This window comes from Chlamydotis macqueenii, chromosome 19 (genome assembly GCF_036417535.1).
Source record: "Chlamydotis macqueenii isolate bChlMac1 chromosome 19, bChlMac1.mat, whole genome shotgun sequence".
Lineage (NCBI taxonomy): Eukaryota > Metazoa > Chordata > Aves > Otidiformes > Otididae > Chlamydotis > Chlamydotis macqueenii.
This window is the reverse complement of record NC_141574.1, coordinates 10,258,423-10,274,852: the sequence shown is the minus strand read 5'-3', so window position 1 is coordinate 10,274,852 and position 16,430 is coordinate 10,258,423. Positions and strand designations below refer to the sequence as shown.

The 16,430-nt window shown below is 51.6% G+C and overlaps 1 protein-coding gene across 1 annotated transcript in view; it reads left to right on the top strand.

Annotated features, from left to right (window-relative positions):
- Window positions 1-9,677, top strand: part of MTMR4 (myotubularin related protein 4) — a 56,810-nt gene extending 47,133 nt beyond the window's left edge. The window contains exons 9-19 of the mRNA XM_086763073.1: window positions 1,109-1,305; window positions 1,559-1,687; window positions 1,984-2,095; window positions 2,524-2,719; window positions 3,188-3,373; window positions 4,155-4,325; window positions 4,437-4,591; window positions 4,936-6,181; window positions 6,536-6,646; window positions 6,934-7,022; window positions 7,431-9,677. Coding sequence (XP_086619199.1) covers window positions 1,109-1,305; window positions 1,559-1,687; window positions 1,984-2,095; window positions 2,524-2,719; window positions 3,188-3,373; window positions 4,155-4,325; window positions 4,437-4,591; window positions 4,936-6,181; window positions 6,536-6,646; window positions 6,934-7,022; window positions 7,431-7,608 — 2,770 coding nt within the window. The 3' untranslated portion in view covers window positions 7,609-9,677. The remainder of the gene's footprint in view (window positions 1-1,108; window positions 1,306-1,558; window positions 1,688-1,983; window positions 2,096-2,523; window positions 2,720-3,187; window positions 3,374-4,154; window positions 4,326-4,436; window positions 4,592-4,935; window positions 6,182-6,535; window positions 6,647-6,933; window positions 7,023-7,430) is intronic.
- The last annotated feature ends 6,753 nt before the right edge of the window (window positions 9,678-16,430 follow it).

Genomic DNA, 16,430 nt, shown 5'->3' with positions numbered 1-16,430 from the left:
ATTTGTACCGCGCTGCTCCATGTCAATAGCTGGAGTTACATTTTGATCATCTGTAGATACTTTTCACTTATTAATACTAAATTTCATACTCTATTTTTGTCACCCAGTGTCATGAAACCCTTTGCAACTTTTTCCAGACAGCCATAGACTCTCCTGGATAATTCGGTGTCACCTAGTTGTCCGTTCCCTTTCCAGGCCGTTTGTGAGCGACTCGACCAGCGTGTTCATGTGAAAAACAAACGCTGCTTCCCAGTTCAGGCCCTCTGCCAGGCATCAACAAGCAACAGCCACATTTCAGGGGTTGTTAATAAACATCAGCTCCGGCCTCCACCCAGCAACTAACCAGTCTGATGCTGAGTGAGCTAATCTTTCCAACTTACAAGTGATAAATGGAATTACTTAACTCCTCTTTGAGGGAGAAAACAAAAGAAAGAGAAAGGGAGAACAGAACAGTATTGAAATAAATGACTTACTTGCCCAAAGTACAACCATAATTATTTTAAGTTGTCTCCAGTTTAATATAGAAATGTTTACATATCTATGTACAGTAATATATATTTTACATATTTTATAGATAATATATATTATTGTAAATAAAAATAGTTTAGTAGAGTAACAGCTAGAATAACCGACAGCTGCCCCCGTGCTGCAGAAGCTCCCCTTTGGTTTTGGTGGTAGTGGAGTCCCAGGGCACAGCCTTTGATCCTGGAGGTGACATCCCACGAGCCGCAGCTAACCGCGGAGCTGCCACCGTCCGCTGGCACTGGCTGTTCCCGACAGCCGCTCCTGCCAGCACTGCAGCGCCCTGCTCCTCTGCAATCTCGTTCTGCCAGCTGTTCCAGCTCCATCAGCCGCTCCTGTGCTACCCACAGCCATCTTCTGTTCCTCGCCGCCGTGACGCGAGTGACAGCCTCCATGTCACCGCTGCTGTTAGGAATAATGGTTGTTTGAAATGCCCTGCCCTGTTTCACCACTGAATGCAGGAGTAAATGCAGCAGATGAAGCAGTGAGGAGGGCTGCACAGGTGCTGGCTGTACGTAGGTGATGTTTGCTGGGGTTGCTCCTCACCTCTCCGGGGGGCTTCATTAGGCTCTCGCTTCCTTTGCAGGCACGTGCGCAACGGGGCGGTGATCGCACGCTGCAGCCAGCCTGAAATCAGCTGGTGGGGCTGGCGAAATGCTGATGACGAGTATCTTGTGACATCCATTGCCAAAGCCTGTGCCTTGAACCCCGGAGTGAAGGTGTCTGGCGGCATGCCGCACAACGGGGGCAGCGATAGCAGCGAGGCCTGCGATGCCGACTTCGGTGAGACAGCTTGCTCCCTCCCGCTCTGTCGTAAACACGTGAATTATTCAGTGCTTCCTACAGCTGAATGTCGCTGTTGCTGTTACGATGCGAGGTTTAAACCCCCAGATGGGTCATCTGGGCCCTGTCACGCCCTGGCTGTGGTGTGTGGGACAGGTCTCCATGCTCGCTCGCAGCCAGTGTTGGGTGGCACTGGAGGCCTGTTGTAGGAGGGAGGGAGGTACTGGGAGCTCACTCCGTGCTGTCTCTGCAGACTCGTCCCTGACGGCGTGTTCAGGCGTGGAGAACGCGGGAACTCCTCAGAAGCTGCTGATTCTTGATGCCAGGTCCTACACGGCGGCTGTGGCCAACAGAGCGAAGGGAGGCGGCTGCGAATGTGAAGGTAGAGGGCTAAGCACGCCCCACAACACCTTTCTCTTGGACCTGCTTTGTCAAGTGGGTCCTGGAGCGCAGTTTGGGTTGGGCAGGTGTTTTGGTACTCAGTCTCTGGGAGCACGTTCCCATTCTCGCTCGTGCAAAGTCCGTTATTCCAGATACATTGGTACTGGCCCACAAGGAACACTGCCTACCTGGGGTCCAGAAACGGTGCTGTGAGGGGACAGCTAAATTCCATGTATGCAAGCAGTTGCTGCAGCGGCAGCTGCTCCCCCTTAACGTTTCTGTCTCTGTTGTGTTCAGAGTATTACCCGAACTGTGAAGTCGTGTTCATGGGCATGGCCAACATCCACTCCATCCGGAACAGTTTCCAGTATCTGCGTGCTGTCTGCAGTCAGGTGCCGGACCCCAGCAAGTGAGTGACTGTTCTCTACCTGAGTTTGACACCATATCTGTTAATGTTCTAGAGGGTTTTCCCTCTCTTTTCCTTTTTCCTATCCCAGGCTTCTACCTCAGAAAACAGAGGGATAGGAAATGCTCACAGTGCTTCAATGATGCTTATTTTAAACCCTGGTATTCCAGAAGGGATTGCAGCACTGCTTCAGTGTCACTTGGTTGTGTGTGTCCTCGGAGGATTTCTAAAATGTAGCTGTATCTGGGAAAATTTGAGCTTATTTGCACTTATTCCCAGGCTGGCGTGCTCCTCTTGAACATGTTTTAGAAAAGACTGATTTTCATTGAGGACTCTAAAAAGACTTAAGTTAATATATATCCTTTTTTTTGTTTTTCCCCCTACTGGAGAGCTAAGCAATCATTTTCTTGCTTTCTTCCCCCACCTTCTAGCTGGCTTTCAGCCCTGGAGAGTACCAAGTGGCTGCAGCACCTTTCTGTCATGCTGAAGGCAGCAGTGCTGGTCTCCAGCGCGGTTGACAGAGAAGGGCGCCCAGTGCTGGTTCATTGCTCAGACGGCTGGGACAGGACTCCGCAGATCGTAGCGCTGGCAAAGATTCTGCTGGACCCTTATTACAGGACCATGGAGGTATGAGTTGTGCTATGCTGCTGTTTTGTGGCTGTTGAAAAGCAGCTTTTGTCTTGGAGTCTCTGGAGAAAGGAGCAGGATTGCACGTGGCGATAAGCTCAGGGTGTTGGGTTTTTCCATACGCTCTTCCTGCCTGGTTTTGGTGGACTCTTACCTTGCCTCTCTGCCCAGCTTGGTGGAGTGTCGTGGTGAATAACCTTGTGTTCAAGGTTCAGCTGCTTCCCGGCTCTCAACCGTGCATATTCTCCAGGCTGTTTGTGGTGTAGGAATAACAGCTGTCAGTTTGTGTTTGGAAACCTCTGACGTTCAGGTAGCTTTGCTCCCAGCCCGAGCCCCGGTGCAGCCTGCTTTCCAGCCCTTCCAAAGTCTGGACATTGCCTGGCACAGCTGGCGGATGAGGCTTGCCTTGTCCTGCTGCGTACCTACAGCAAAGTTGCCTGCAGTTAGGTTTTTTTCTTTTATTCCCAGGGCTTCCAGGTGCTTGTTGAATCAGATTGGCTGGATTTTGGTCACAAGTTTGGTGATCGCTGTGGTCACCAGGAGAAGGTGGAAGATCAGAACGAGCAGTGCCCAGTTTTTCTCCAGTGGCTGGATGCAGTTCATCAGCTTCTGAAGCAATTTCCTTGCCTCTTCGAATTTAACGAAGCTTTTCTGGTAAGAAATACTCATGCAAACATCTCTTTATCCCTTGCCAGATGTGAGCAGAGGGAAGGCCACGATATTTTACAGTGTTGTAGTTTGAAGAAAACAAAGATGGAATTCTTTAAAAATGGGAAAGTGTCTGGGCAGTGCTTGGGCTCTCTGGCGTTCCGGACGTACCCGCACTGGATGGGTCCAGCCCTGCCCTTCGGTTTTGGTATTTTGGCCTGGCTCTGTGTGTGTGTGATGTTTCTGCTGACCTCTCGTTATAGCTGCTTGCGACTGCCTCCTCCCTGTGGGTTCTGCAGGCTCACAGTACCTAGCAGGTTGCAGAGTGACGAAGGATTTCACATTCTCTAGTTTCTTTGAGTCGCTGCTTCTCCAGGTCCCTTTCCAGCCCAGGGAATTCAGATACCATTGGCAGCACTGTTTTTATTAAAAGCCTGGTTTGCGTATCTCAGCACAATATGAGTCCGAAATACTTTAAAACAAATAAATTAAGGAAATGATAGCTATTGATCTGTGTCTTATAAAATAATACAGGCTAGGGTTATAGAGGGATGGGTATAGTATCAGTTGGCTGTTGCTTTCACTTAGATTTAAGTAATTCCTGTTGCTGTCCCCTCTCTGCCCTGCCCTGTGTGTATGAGAGGACAGCAGCAGGGTCACTGGCTGGGTAGGAAGTGCGTGAGCCGTGCCAGAGGAGCAGAAGAAATTTCCCCTGTAGACAGGAGACACAGTTTCCCAGTGGCCCTGACGCCATTTCCCAGTGGCCCTGACGGTTGTTCCACTGCAGGTGAAGCTGGTGCAGCACACGTATTCCTGCCTCTATGGGACCTTCCTTGGGAACAGCCCCTGTGAACGAGAGATGCACAACATCTACAAGCGTACCTGCTCCGTGTGGTCCCTCCTGCGGGCTGGCAATAAGAACTTCCACAATCTTCTCTATATGCCAGGGTCTGAGCAGGTCAGTAGAGCTCCTGGCCCAGCTTCCCAGGTGTTTTGCCTGCCAGGCAGCGCGCAGTGGTTGGATGGGTTTCCTTCTGCGTTCGTCTCTGATCGTGTGTGGTTGTTGCAGGTGCTGCATCCAGTGTGCCACGTGCGAGCGCTGCACCTCTGGACAGCAGTGTATCTCCCAGCTTCCTCGCCGCATCCTCTGGGACAGGATGATATGGACATTTACCTGCCCCCTGGATCTCAGAGCCAGGAGTTCAGTGGCAGGTGTTTGGACAGGTAAGAGCCTGGAGCTCCAGGCCCAGCTTGCCACCTACCCGCAGGCCATCTTTCCCTCCTTGTTCTTTGTAGTTCCTCTGTTTCACTTGTTCTCATCTTTCCTGTGGAGAGCGAGAGCTCTGTAGCATTGTCCCAGCCACTTGGAGAAGAATGTGTGCAGCTCCCTGCTGCGCACTGCGGAGGCCACGCTGCAGTGTTGTTGTGCGTGTCAGCTCGTGCAGCTGCGCTGCCCCTCCCCACAATTTGTACCTAAGAACCTTTCCCTTCCCTCATCTCAGTTTTGATTGAAATGAGGGAAGTTTCAGGAATTTTGTTTTGAGATTTCTTTTGGTTTTGGGTTCTAGATTACCAAAGACAAGATCTATGGATGACCTGCTCTCAGCCTGCGACTCCAGCAGCCCGCTGACGCGCACATCCAGTGATCCCAACCTGAATAACCATTGTCAGGAAGTCCGGGTGGGCTTGGAAGCCCGGCACGTCACCGCTGAGGGAGCCGAGCCGCACTTGGGCGAAGGCAGTGCGGTGCCCGTGGGAGAGACGCGGCAGGTGGAGGAGCAAGGGGAAAACGCTCCCCTGCAAGCCAGCCGCGCGTGTGTCAGCCGTGCCGAGCACGAAGGGCATAGCAAGCAACTGAGCAGCTGGGCTTCTGTGCCAGCAAGCAGTGTCTCTCTGGAAGCGGAGAAGGGAAACGGAACATCCATGGAGGAACTGGATGGCACGTGTCCAGCTCCAAATCCTTCCGGACACAAAAATGTTGACAGGGTTTCCACCAGTTCTGGAAAGCAGTTAAAAAATGGTCCCCAGGAACCTTTGAAGGCTACTGGTGTGGTGTCCAATGGAGGAGGCTGCTCCAAGAGAAACACCACCTGCCAAGACGTTCCCAGCCAGGAGTCCCTGGCACCAAGCGCCCCTTGTCAGGACATCCCACGCCCCGCCCCGGGCGTGCCATGTCCGGATGAAGACAATGGCAAAGGTGATGCTGGAAGGAGCATGCCCTGTGAGGAGCCTGGCCAGTTGGGGAAAGTCCCGCTAGAGCAATGGCGCAAGCCCATTTCCCAGAGCCAAAGCAGTGAGTTTTCCTTCCTGGGATCCAACTGGGACAGTTTTCAAGGAATGGTGACGTCACTCCCCAATGGGGAGCCTGCGCCCAGACACCTCCTCTCCTATGGCTGCTGTAGCAAGCGGCTGAGCAGCAGACCTCTGCGGGCACCAGGCCTGTGCCTCAGCGGCCAGTGGTCTGCCAGAGAAGGTGCGAAACCCTCCGTCTGCCCTGGCCACGTCGGGACGCATTTTGCAGGCCCCGCAGGGAAGCCCAGCCGTTCGTGGCTACCCAGCCACCTGAAACAAGCGTCTGGTCCCAAGCACATGCCACCAAAATGTCCTTCTCCTGTGCCTCCTCTCTACCTGGATGACGACGGGCTCCCCTTCCCCACAGACGTGATTCAGCACAGGCTGCGGCAGATCGAGGCCAGCTACAAGCAGGAGGTGGAGCAGCTGCGCAGGCAGGTGCGAGAGCTGCAGCTGCGCCTGGACATCCGCCACTTCTGCGCCCCGCCGGCCGAGCCTCCGATGGACTACGAGGATGACTTTGTAAGTGAGCGCCTCTAACACCCCAACCCTGGCAGTGCAGCAGTCCCCGCACCCCATCCCACTGCCCTCTCCAACCCACAGTTCTCGCTCTCTGAGGTTAAGATTGTTCCTATGTTTCCTCAGCCCTGTTCCTCTCCTGCCCGCGGGCTGTGTCCTCATGCCACCCAGAGGCATCTCTGCTTCTTGAGGGCCAAACAGTGGCTCTTACATGTTCATGAATGCTTTACCCCCTTGTACGGGAGCCGTGGAGCCACCCACGCCCCCCTCCCAAGCACTGAGTGTGGCTGGAGCAGGAGCCCTTGACTCTGTGACTGAGGCAGCTGAGGGGATTTGTGACTTCATCTCTTTTTGCAGACGTGTCTGAAGGAATCAGACGGCAGCGACACTGAGGATTTCTGTTCTGATCATAGCGAAGACTGTTTGTCAGAAGCGAGCTGGGAGCCTGTTGATAAGAAGGAGACTGAGGTATGTGTCCCGTTACAGCAGCAGGAGAGAATGTTTCTTTCCTGGCAGCTAGCTTTGGTGGTTACAGCGGCAGAGAGCGGGCTAGAAGCGAAGCAGAGAGCTGCCACCCGTGTCCTTTAACACATCCGCCGCATCCTCTGCGGCTGCGGTGTGCGATAGACGGGGACCTGGGGGATGGGCTCGCTCCAGGCCAGCCTGTTGTGGCCCAAAGCCTGCGCTGGGGTGCTGAGTCCTGGTGTGTGTGGGGTGACAAACTGAAAGCTGATGAGGACTGGTGTTTGCCCTAGGTCACGCGGTGGGTTCCAGACCACATGGCCTCGCACTGTTTTAACTGCGATTGTGAATTCTGGCTGGCCAAACGGAGGCATCACTGCAGGTAAGCAATGTTGTCGCTGTAGTTCCACTCTTCTCAGCCTGTTTCTCATGAACCTCACAAAATGCTTGTCTGCGATGTTCATTCCCTGCAGCTCCCAGGAGGAAGTTTTAGGTCTTTCCTTTATTTGCCAGGCCTCATAAATCCCCTGCAGATTGCCATTCTACGTTGTTCTTGTTTCTATTTTTCCCAAGACTTTGATCCTTCTCCTGGGCAGTAATGCCCATTAGTCCCAGTTTAGTGCTAGCCAGTTAGCTTGCACTGGAGACCACAGTGTGTACTTGAAGAAACACGTTGACAAGTCAGAAGTAAAGCTGATCCTTCCCCCCTGAACAGCATCCTTCGTGCTTGCGAAAGTTCTGCTGCGGTGTTCCCAGCTCTCTTTTCACTGATGCTCTTGCTCCTTGACAGGAACTGTGGGAACGTGTTTTGTGCTACTTGCTGCCACCTGAAGTTGCCCATCCCTGATCAGCAGTTGTACGACCCTGTCCTCGTTTGTAACTCCTGTTATGATCACATCCAAGTGTCTCGTGCCAGGGAGCTCATGAGCCAACATCTGAAGAAACCCATTGCCACAGCTTCCAGCTGAACGCCAGCCGAGGGACCTGTCAAAGCCCAGCCTTTTGTCTCATGGGTTTGAAGAGTGACTCTGCCTCCACTGTAATTGTGAAGGCCAGTGGTGCAACACTTGAACACCAAGCTTGAATGCCCTGTCTTCAGCAGTCTTACTGTCAGTCTGGAGCAGAGGAGCTCAGATTAGAGAGTACGGTGTGTGTCCCCACTCTGGTACCAGTGGGCCCGTTCATTGTAGTCTGACGACCTAGGGCTAAAGAGGGGATCCAACCTCTTTCTTTTGTGGGCTGGAAAGCACTGTTTTCACAGATATTGCCTGTGCAAAGTACCCCCGAGCAATAGAAAGGCATGTTTAGAACCAACTCCCCCTACAAAGGCGGGCTGCTGTAGGACAAGGAAGAGGGCAGGCTCCAGGTGGTACCACGTGCTCTGGAAGGGCCTCAGCCTGGAGCAGTTCTGTAGATTCTCTTTCCATGAGTGTGATTTGTGATCAGCTTGGTGAACAAGACTCATTAGCCATCACTAATTTTACTTTCTCTTGAGAGTTGAAGAGAAATTCATTCTGGCTGAAAATGGGCTGAGAAGATTTTGCCCAATTTCACGCTCCGCTAGGACTGGTGAACGCACTTGACTTTGCCCCTGCCCCTCAGCACTGCGGGGAGATGGGAGATTGGCTTTTTCACTTCTGCTCTGCCCGCCTGCTTTGTCTGCGGTAGTGTCACAGCCTGGTGCTAACACAGGAATGGCACCCTGATCCTCTCCTGGCATGGAAACAGAACTGTGTTCCTGTGTTGCTCCTCCTCCCCTTTTCTGCCCTCGGCTCTCCACTTCCTCCTGCTCTTTATCCTGAAAACTTGATACCTTGAGGGTATAGGCCATAATGTGTTGTTTTACCTCCTGGAATGTGCTGTCTGGTGTATGTGAGGGTTTCAGTCCAAATGCTGCTATATATTTCTGTGCACTTAATGTAACCCGATGAAGGGAGAACGAAGCATCGATACCAAAACGGGGGTGGGGAAGGACGCTGGCTGTCACAGACACTGTCTGTGCTTTTCACTGCAGGATTGTACAGCCACGCTACAGTGATAAACATGACATGGCATCTGGTCAGTGGTGGAAACAATCTCTCTGACTTGCCCCAGTGCTGCCTAAAATGCTTCTTGAATTTGACTTATTTTTTGTCTCCTGTACAGTGGTCGAAGTTCAGAGTTGCCAACTTGTAATTCCCTCTCTACTTCTTCAAACTAGAGAGCAGGAATCTCCATTCGTTCTAAAAAGGAACTGGTTTAGAAAGAAGGAAAGGTTTAGAAAGAAAGGGGGTTTCAGGTGGGCTTTCAATCCCTAGATCACTCTGGGACTATGCATCCTGCCTCCTTCCTAAGAAATCTGTGGATATTAATGAGGAAGAAGAGTTTGAACGAGGCATTTCTTTGCAGAAATGCAGGTTTTCTTTCCACCTAAATGAAAATGTCTGATAGATTCTGCACCTGATGAGCTGAGACTTCATATGTAGGGGGGAGGACCTGTGAGGGCGTTCTGTCTGCTAACGAGGCAAAGTACACTGCTGCGATGTCTGCTAACGGTTTGTCATCTCTGACGGAGGGAATGGAATAATGACCCTCTCCTGCACTTTGATGTGTCGGCCTCTGGTTTTGTAGGTCCCAATAGTGCAAGCAAAGCTAGCGTTGTCTGAAGACCCTGTACTTACTTGGACTCTGCTGCTTTTCCTTACTGGGAACAACCAATGTGGCTTTGGGAAGAGAAAGGCACCTTGCTTCGGATTCTCCCCTGCCTTCTACCTTGCAGTCATTGCCAGACATGGGAGAGTGACTGTTGGGCTGGCAGAAGAAACTGGATTTGCTCCTGTTTTGCACATGTTGGAATGACTGCAAGCAATAACGAAGCCAGAAACTAGGTACTCCTGGCCCTTCCGTTCAGGCCATTAGTCCAAACTGCTTTTAGCTCTTGTGAGTTTCAGCGTCACAATGTGCTGGCCAAAAACTCTAAAATCAGTTTGATAGCATTGTGACAAACAAAATGTGCTGTACAACTCAATACAGTTGAAATAAAATCTCTATATTAGTGCTGCTGTGTTTGGACCCATTCTTTCATTTGTGGAGAATTCTTGCAGTCTTTCCCAGGCTGCTGTTACCTGCCACCTTTTCCCTTCATGAAGGTATGTTGGGAATTTAATACCCCTTCTCACAAATCGAGGGTAGGACACAAAGCACCCTATGCTGTGGTCTTCTGCTCTGAGGCCCTTTTCTGAACAAACCTGCAGCTGCCCAGGATACCAGCCCCTTCCAGCCTCACCGAGGCATTATGGGAGAGGAATTTTTCTTTTCCCAGGAAGAGCCGTTAGGCAGGAGTCACTAGCTCTTCACCAACGTGTTTATACCACTTTTTGCCTGGTAGGTTGTAATGGTTGTGTTCCTCTGCGCAGGATGACAGCTGGGGACTGCTGTGCTCAGCCTGATGTGCCAAGGGTGGTGCAGGTAAGTTAACAGTTCGTGGCGGAGCTGGAGAGGATCTCTTAGAAAGCCGTTTTCAATTTAAAGCATCCAGGGATCTTAAAATTGAGCAGATCCCTGGTAACCTACTCCATAGCTCAGGTCAGTGCCATGTCAGACAGGTACTACCTAAACGCTTTGTTGAATTAGAAATGTTAGGAGCAAGATAGCTTCTCGCCTGTGAAAATTAACCATTGCTCCTGAAACGGCCACACCGTCATCTTTGAAGGCAATATTGCTGAATATTTATAATGAATGATGTTCCTACAAGAAAGGACAGTCTGCTGATTAACTCCCAGGCTCTGGTCAGAACAGTTCCAGCGTCGTCTTGGCAGGCGGTGGAAGCCTGGCTGCTGGGACTCCGGTGTCACCCTTTGGCTTCCCATCACCAGCCAGGACAGTGCTTTGGCGGCATTTCCCCTGTGCGTTCAAAGCTGAATGCAGAGATTTTGCTGAGACACTCGTGACTCCGTGTAATGTCAGGCTGGCCATGCCAGCAAAGGGCACTTAACGCTCGTGATTACTGAGCACAGAACAAAGCATTATCACTCAAAGAATATAAAGCTCTAATTTGCCAACACGTTCAGCCTGAGGTAATCTATATGTGCGCTGAAATGTGTCTAAACCTAGCACAAACAGCACAGAGATCAAAGCCTTCCCATATCAGTGCACTAACTGCCACGAATTCTTAGCAAATTAACAGCCGGCACTGCCTACGTACCATAATATCTCGTCAGCCCCTGAACACAATAAACTGAGGTGCACTGCGGAGCCAGGTCAGGCTCGCGATGGCTGGCGTTACGCAGCTGCTAAGCCATTAATAGATGATGCTGGAAGTGCAGGGGATGTGAAGAGACACGTTGAGCCTTGGTTATGAAAGAAGAACAGAGGAACGTGATGTGTGGCCCTCTGAACCCTGCGAGTGCCGAGCAGGAAACTGTTTAAAGCGAGAGACGTGGACAAGAAGGATGCCGGCTTTCTGAGGATGCGTTTGATGTGTTTCCGTCCTTTCAGCTTTCAGTGTAAGAGACAGTAGCACATTTCTCTCCCAAAATGTCAGGTTTCTATGAAAGTGAGCTTTGGGTGCTGCCGTTTGTCCATGGTACCTTGGGCATCTGTATCTCCCAATTAAAGTAATACACGTGCCAAGTGGTCCATAGATGAAAGATGCTGCACGCAGTCTCTGGTATGTTTAAAATAATATATTTTTTTTTAAAGTTGCCTAAAGCAGCATGCAACTTCGGTCTTGCCAAGTTTAGGCTAGTTGTACGACTTTACTCTCCCACGCGAGCGTAGTTCTTACTGACGCGTTTCTCTGTGGTTCTTTCCTACTGGGCGCCCAGTCAGTTGCGAGTCCCTGTGTCAACCTCTTCATTGAAAAGCTGGGTGCTGCCCGACGTTGCGGGACGGGCCCACGCCAAGTGGAGTGCTCAGGTGAGATGACAGCGGCCTGAGGGTAAGCCATGGCTGGGGGGGTTATTCACAAGCTCTGTATGTCCTGGGACAAAATGTTCGTCGCTGGAACTGGCGCTGCTCTTTTGTGACAGTGGGCTGTAAAGCGCTCCCTGTCACTTGGTAATAAAGCAATCATATTGTTCAAAAACAATCTAGAAAAATTGGTATAGTGGCAAAGAACAATCTATTTTCACTCATGGTCTTTAAAGAATGCAAGTTTCTATTCATTGGAACTTGCAGAAAGACAATTTTTGTTTAATGGCTGCAAAGGCTTTGCCAAAAGAAAGCATTTGGCGCAGCTGTGTCAGAAGCAGACTGACGTGTGGGGTAACAGACGCAGGACATACCCTGCGCAGAGCATCTGCCTTCTGAACGCACGGGAAGTAAACTATTTGATAAAAGTCCGTGGTATTGAAAGAAGGGAGGCATGCAGCATTGCAGACTTGTGACAGGGGGGCATCTAAAGAGGAACAGATCGAACAGCGACAACAAAGCCAGAATTCTGCAGGGAGCTGGTTAGTGGTTGAATCCTGGAGGCAGCAGTGGTGCTGCCAGACCCACGGCTGTGCCTGAAGGAAACACGGGGAGAAGGGAATTATGCTGCCAGCTGGGTTGTGCTCCTTGCCAGAGCCAGAGCATCGTCGTCTGGGGAAGAAAGAGCGAATGCTGCAGGTCAGTGTGGGGCTGGAAGGGGGACAGGGCTCGTGTTGAGTGGAGGCTGCAGGGAGAGAGAGAAGTGTGCAGGGGAAGAGAGGGAGAGAGCAAGCAGCAGCAAGGCTGGGCGCTGCTGACAGCCTTACCTGTGACTCCTGAGCTACAACATCTCTTGCTAAAAAGCATTTTGTTATTATTGAGCTCTTCCATGGAAACTGCCAGTGTTCCCCAGAATAAGTTGTTCTGGGGAGCTCCCGCACTGAGTCTAAGGCACGAACGGTTCAGTTGAGTTCTGTACCAAGAGAGCTAGAGGGACTGTTACCCCTCTTCTCGTCATCAGGCTCGCCTGGCAAGTCAACTGCGCCCGCTGCCAGAGCTACGAAGCAGTTTCCTTCGCGTTGTACCTCCTGCCACGTCTGCTGCATGATCGTGTCTCCCGTCACCTGGTGTGAGTAGCGAGGCGCTGAAAGGTGCAAGCCTCGGCTTTGCCGGGAGCCTGCAGCGCTCTGGGTGCTGATGAAAAACATCATTCTGTCTGCAAAAAGTCATCTGTTCTGCAGCTACGGGCTCAGCTTCAAAGTACTGAAGGAAACACTTTAAAGGGACCTATGTTTCTGGGCTTTAGTTCTAAGTCAGGTACGGACTACGTATCGCTGGCTCTGACCTGAGCTGCGGACGATACTGCAGAACTCGCCTATCCCACCGTCAGGTTGTGTTGTGCTCCTGCTGCACAGGGAGGGAGGAGAAGCCTTAAATTGTTTCATCAAAGCAATGCAAAAGACAATCTCAGGAATGCTGAGGAATGTTTTTGTGAAGTGGACTTTTTTATTGATTTTTTTTTTTTTTTTTTCATATTTACCTTTAGTACACTTGAGTTTTGGCTGTTTACGCTCAGCAATCATTACATAATTCTTAAGAGAATAAATTATTACTGAGGAAATTAAAATGCACAGCCTCTTGGGAAGACAGCGGCATGAGTTCACTAGAATGGCAGGCCATCAGCTCCTTGGGTAAGGCAACATCCTTCAACGGCGCAGGATTTTAGCTTTGATGACAACACTGACAAAATTTCTGCTCCTTCCTGCTGCTGCTACTGGGAGAAATAATCAGCCAGTCTGCTGAAAAAGAGGCAAAAACAGTATCTTCTGATCTCTCCTTATCATCATTTTTCCTTGTTTCTTGTTTTACCTGTCTGCTTTAATTTGAAGTGGGGAACTCTGTTAGCAACCCCACCCAAAATATTTAAGCTAGTCAGTCTGACATCTTTTTCCTCACTTCAGCCATGTGGAAGAGCAGACTGATTTTGCTTTCAGTTTACAAATAGGAACAGTTTCCATCAGTTTAATCAATTCTGCCCCCTTTCTGAAACTTTGGTTTGGGGCTGTGCTGTAACCCAAAGCTGTGCTGCAACTCCAGCTTTGACAGGCTGCAGAGGTGGGCCCGTGCCAACCTCATGAAGTTCAACCAGGCCAAGTGCAAGGTCCTGCACATGGGTCATGGCAATCCCAGGCACAAATCCAGACTGGGCGGGGAATGGATGGAGAGCAGCCCTGAGGAGAAGGACTTGGGAGTACTGGTGGACGAGCTGGCAATGTGTGCTTGCAGCCCAGAAGGCCAACCGCATCCTGGGCTGCATCAAGAGGAGCGTGGGCAGCAGGTCGAGGGAGGGGATTCTGCCCCTCTGCTCTGCTCTGGTGAGACCCCACCTGCAGTACTGCGTCCAGCTCTGGAGCCCCCAACATCAGAAGGACGTGGAGCTGTTGGAGAGGGTCCAGAGGAAGCCACAAAGGTGATCAGAGGGCTGGAGCACCTCTCCTGTGAGGCCAGGCTGAGAGAGCTGGGGCTGTTCAGCCTGGAGAAGAGGAGGCTCCGGGGAGACCTGAGAGCGGCCCCCCAGTGCCCAAAGGGGGCTGCAGGAAAGGTGGGGAGAGACTCTTCAGCAGGGCCTCCTGTGACAGGACGAGGGGTCATGGTTTTACAATAGGGGGAGGCAGATTCAGACTGGATATTAGGAAGAAATTTTTTACACTGAGGGTGGTGGAGCACTGTCCCAGGTTGCCCAGAGAGGCGGTGGATGCCCCATCCCTGGAAACATTCCAGGCCAGGTTGGACGGGGCTGTGAGCAACCTGATCTGGTTGGAGATGTCCCTGCTCCTTGCAGGGGGGTTGGACTGGATGGGCTTTGAAGGTCCCTTCCAACCCAAATCATCCTGTGATTCTATGAGGAGGATGATTTCTATTAAATAAGGGATTTGGTTTTGTACCTTCTTGTTAAGGAATCTTATGACAACTATAAGGTAATGTATTTAAGGCCAGGAAGTATGCAGGTGCTAATCTTCTCACTGCTTTCTTGCTCTGAGGGCAACCAAGATAGAGGAATGGCATTTTCTTCTTCTGCTTGCAGCAGTGAGAGACATTACCACACTCTTCCTTTCCCAGTTCCTTGCTCTTCTGCTTTTGGTTCTGAGCAGATTCTTGTTCTAGAATGGTAAGAATGCTCATGCTAGGGTAGGGAAAGAAAAAATAGTCCTTGTAGTCTGCCTCCAGTTGTAGTTAACAGCAGAATGCTGAGAAGAGTTTTAAGAGGGCAGACATGTACTAGTGCATCCCAGGTGTGAACTCAGAGTTTCTCCAACTGCACAGCTGGAGGACTAGCAGTGACAAAGGTACCACTTTTAATCACAGAACGGTTTGGGTGGGAAGGAACCGTTAAAAGCCACCCAGTCCAACCCCCCTGCAAGGAGCAGGGACATCTCCAACCAGATCAGGTTGCTCACAGCCCCGGCCAACCTGGCCTTGAACGTTTCCAGGGATGGGGCATCCACCGCCTCTCTGGGCAACCTGGGACAGTGTTCTACAACCCTCATTGTAAAAAAATTCTTCCTAATATCCAGTCTGAATCTGCCTCCCCCTATTGTAAAACCATGACCCCTCGTCCTGTCACACCAGGCCCTACTGAACAGTCTCTCCCCACCTTTCCTGCAGCCCCCTTTAGGCACTGGGAGGCCGCTCTCAGGTCTCCCCAGAGCCTCCCCTTCTCCAGGCTCAACAGCCCCAGCTCTCTCAGCCTGGCCTCACAGCAGAGCTGCTCCAGCCCTCTCAGCATCTTCGTGGCCTCCTCTGGACCTTCTCCAATTGCTCCACATCCTTCTGATGCTGGGGGCTCCAGAGCTGGACACAGTACTCCAGGTGGGGTCTCACCAGGGCAGAGCAGAGGGGGAGAATCCCCTCCCTCGACCTGCTGCCCACGCTCCTCTTGATGCAGCCCAGGATGCGGTTGGCCTTCTAGGCTGCGAGCGCACATAAGGGCACTTTTAAGGGTGATATTCTGTGTGAATACAGCTATTTTTTTTTTTAACCAAAACATCCCATGGCACTTACTTCCCCAGTTGCCCTGTGATTAAGTACCTGAATTGATTTCTGCTGTTTGATGTTCTCCACCAGTCATGCTCACCCTCCTCTATACTACATACGATTTTACCACCTATATTTTATAAAATAAAACACAGTCTGAGGATTCCTTCTCCCGTACTTCCTTCTGTTGAATCTGTTCCTACCCTTGATGCTGATTGTTCTCTATCCCATTTTAACTCTACCCAGCCTGTCCGGGGCGGGGGGGGGAGATTATAATTGCACACATTTGGGATTTTTAAGGGCAAATGTGACACTCATCACGCCTGATTTGTTCTGTATTCCTCTTCCACTCCCTTCTAAACCTGTTTTCTGTTCCATTTTGTGAACTGATGCTGTCGAACACCTCTAACCTCGCCGCGTCTTTCCAGCGTGGTGCTCCCCAGCTCGAGGATCAGCGCCGTCCCCGCGAAGTTGGGATTTTGCGTGGCGGTGGGCAGCGCGGCGCGTCCCAGCCTTGTCCCCAGCCGGTACCAGGGGGGCGACCTGCGGTCCTGCGGAAGCCAGCAGACTCCATCACCTCCTTCACCGCCGTCTTCTCCAGATTGTCGCTCTGTGGGATTTAATTTAAGTTAATTCCTTCAGCCCCGCTCTCTCTTTCCGAGGGTTTGGGCCCGGGCCCGCCGCAGGGGGCCGCCCCCGGCCCCTCTCCCCCCCCCCCCCGTCCCCCCCTCCCCGCAGCCGTCCTGCACCCACGGGTGCGTGGGGCTGGGCTGCTCTCGGGGAACGCGCTGTCCCCGCTCCGCCGCGGGCCGGGCCGCTGGGCCTGAGCTGCGACCTGCCCCTTGCTTCAGGGACCGGCCCCGCC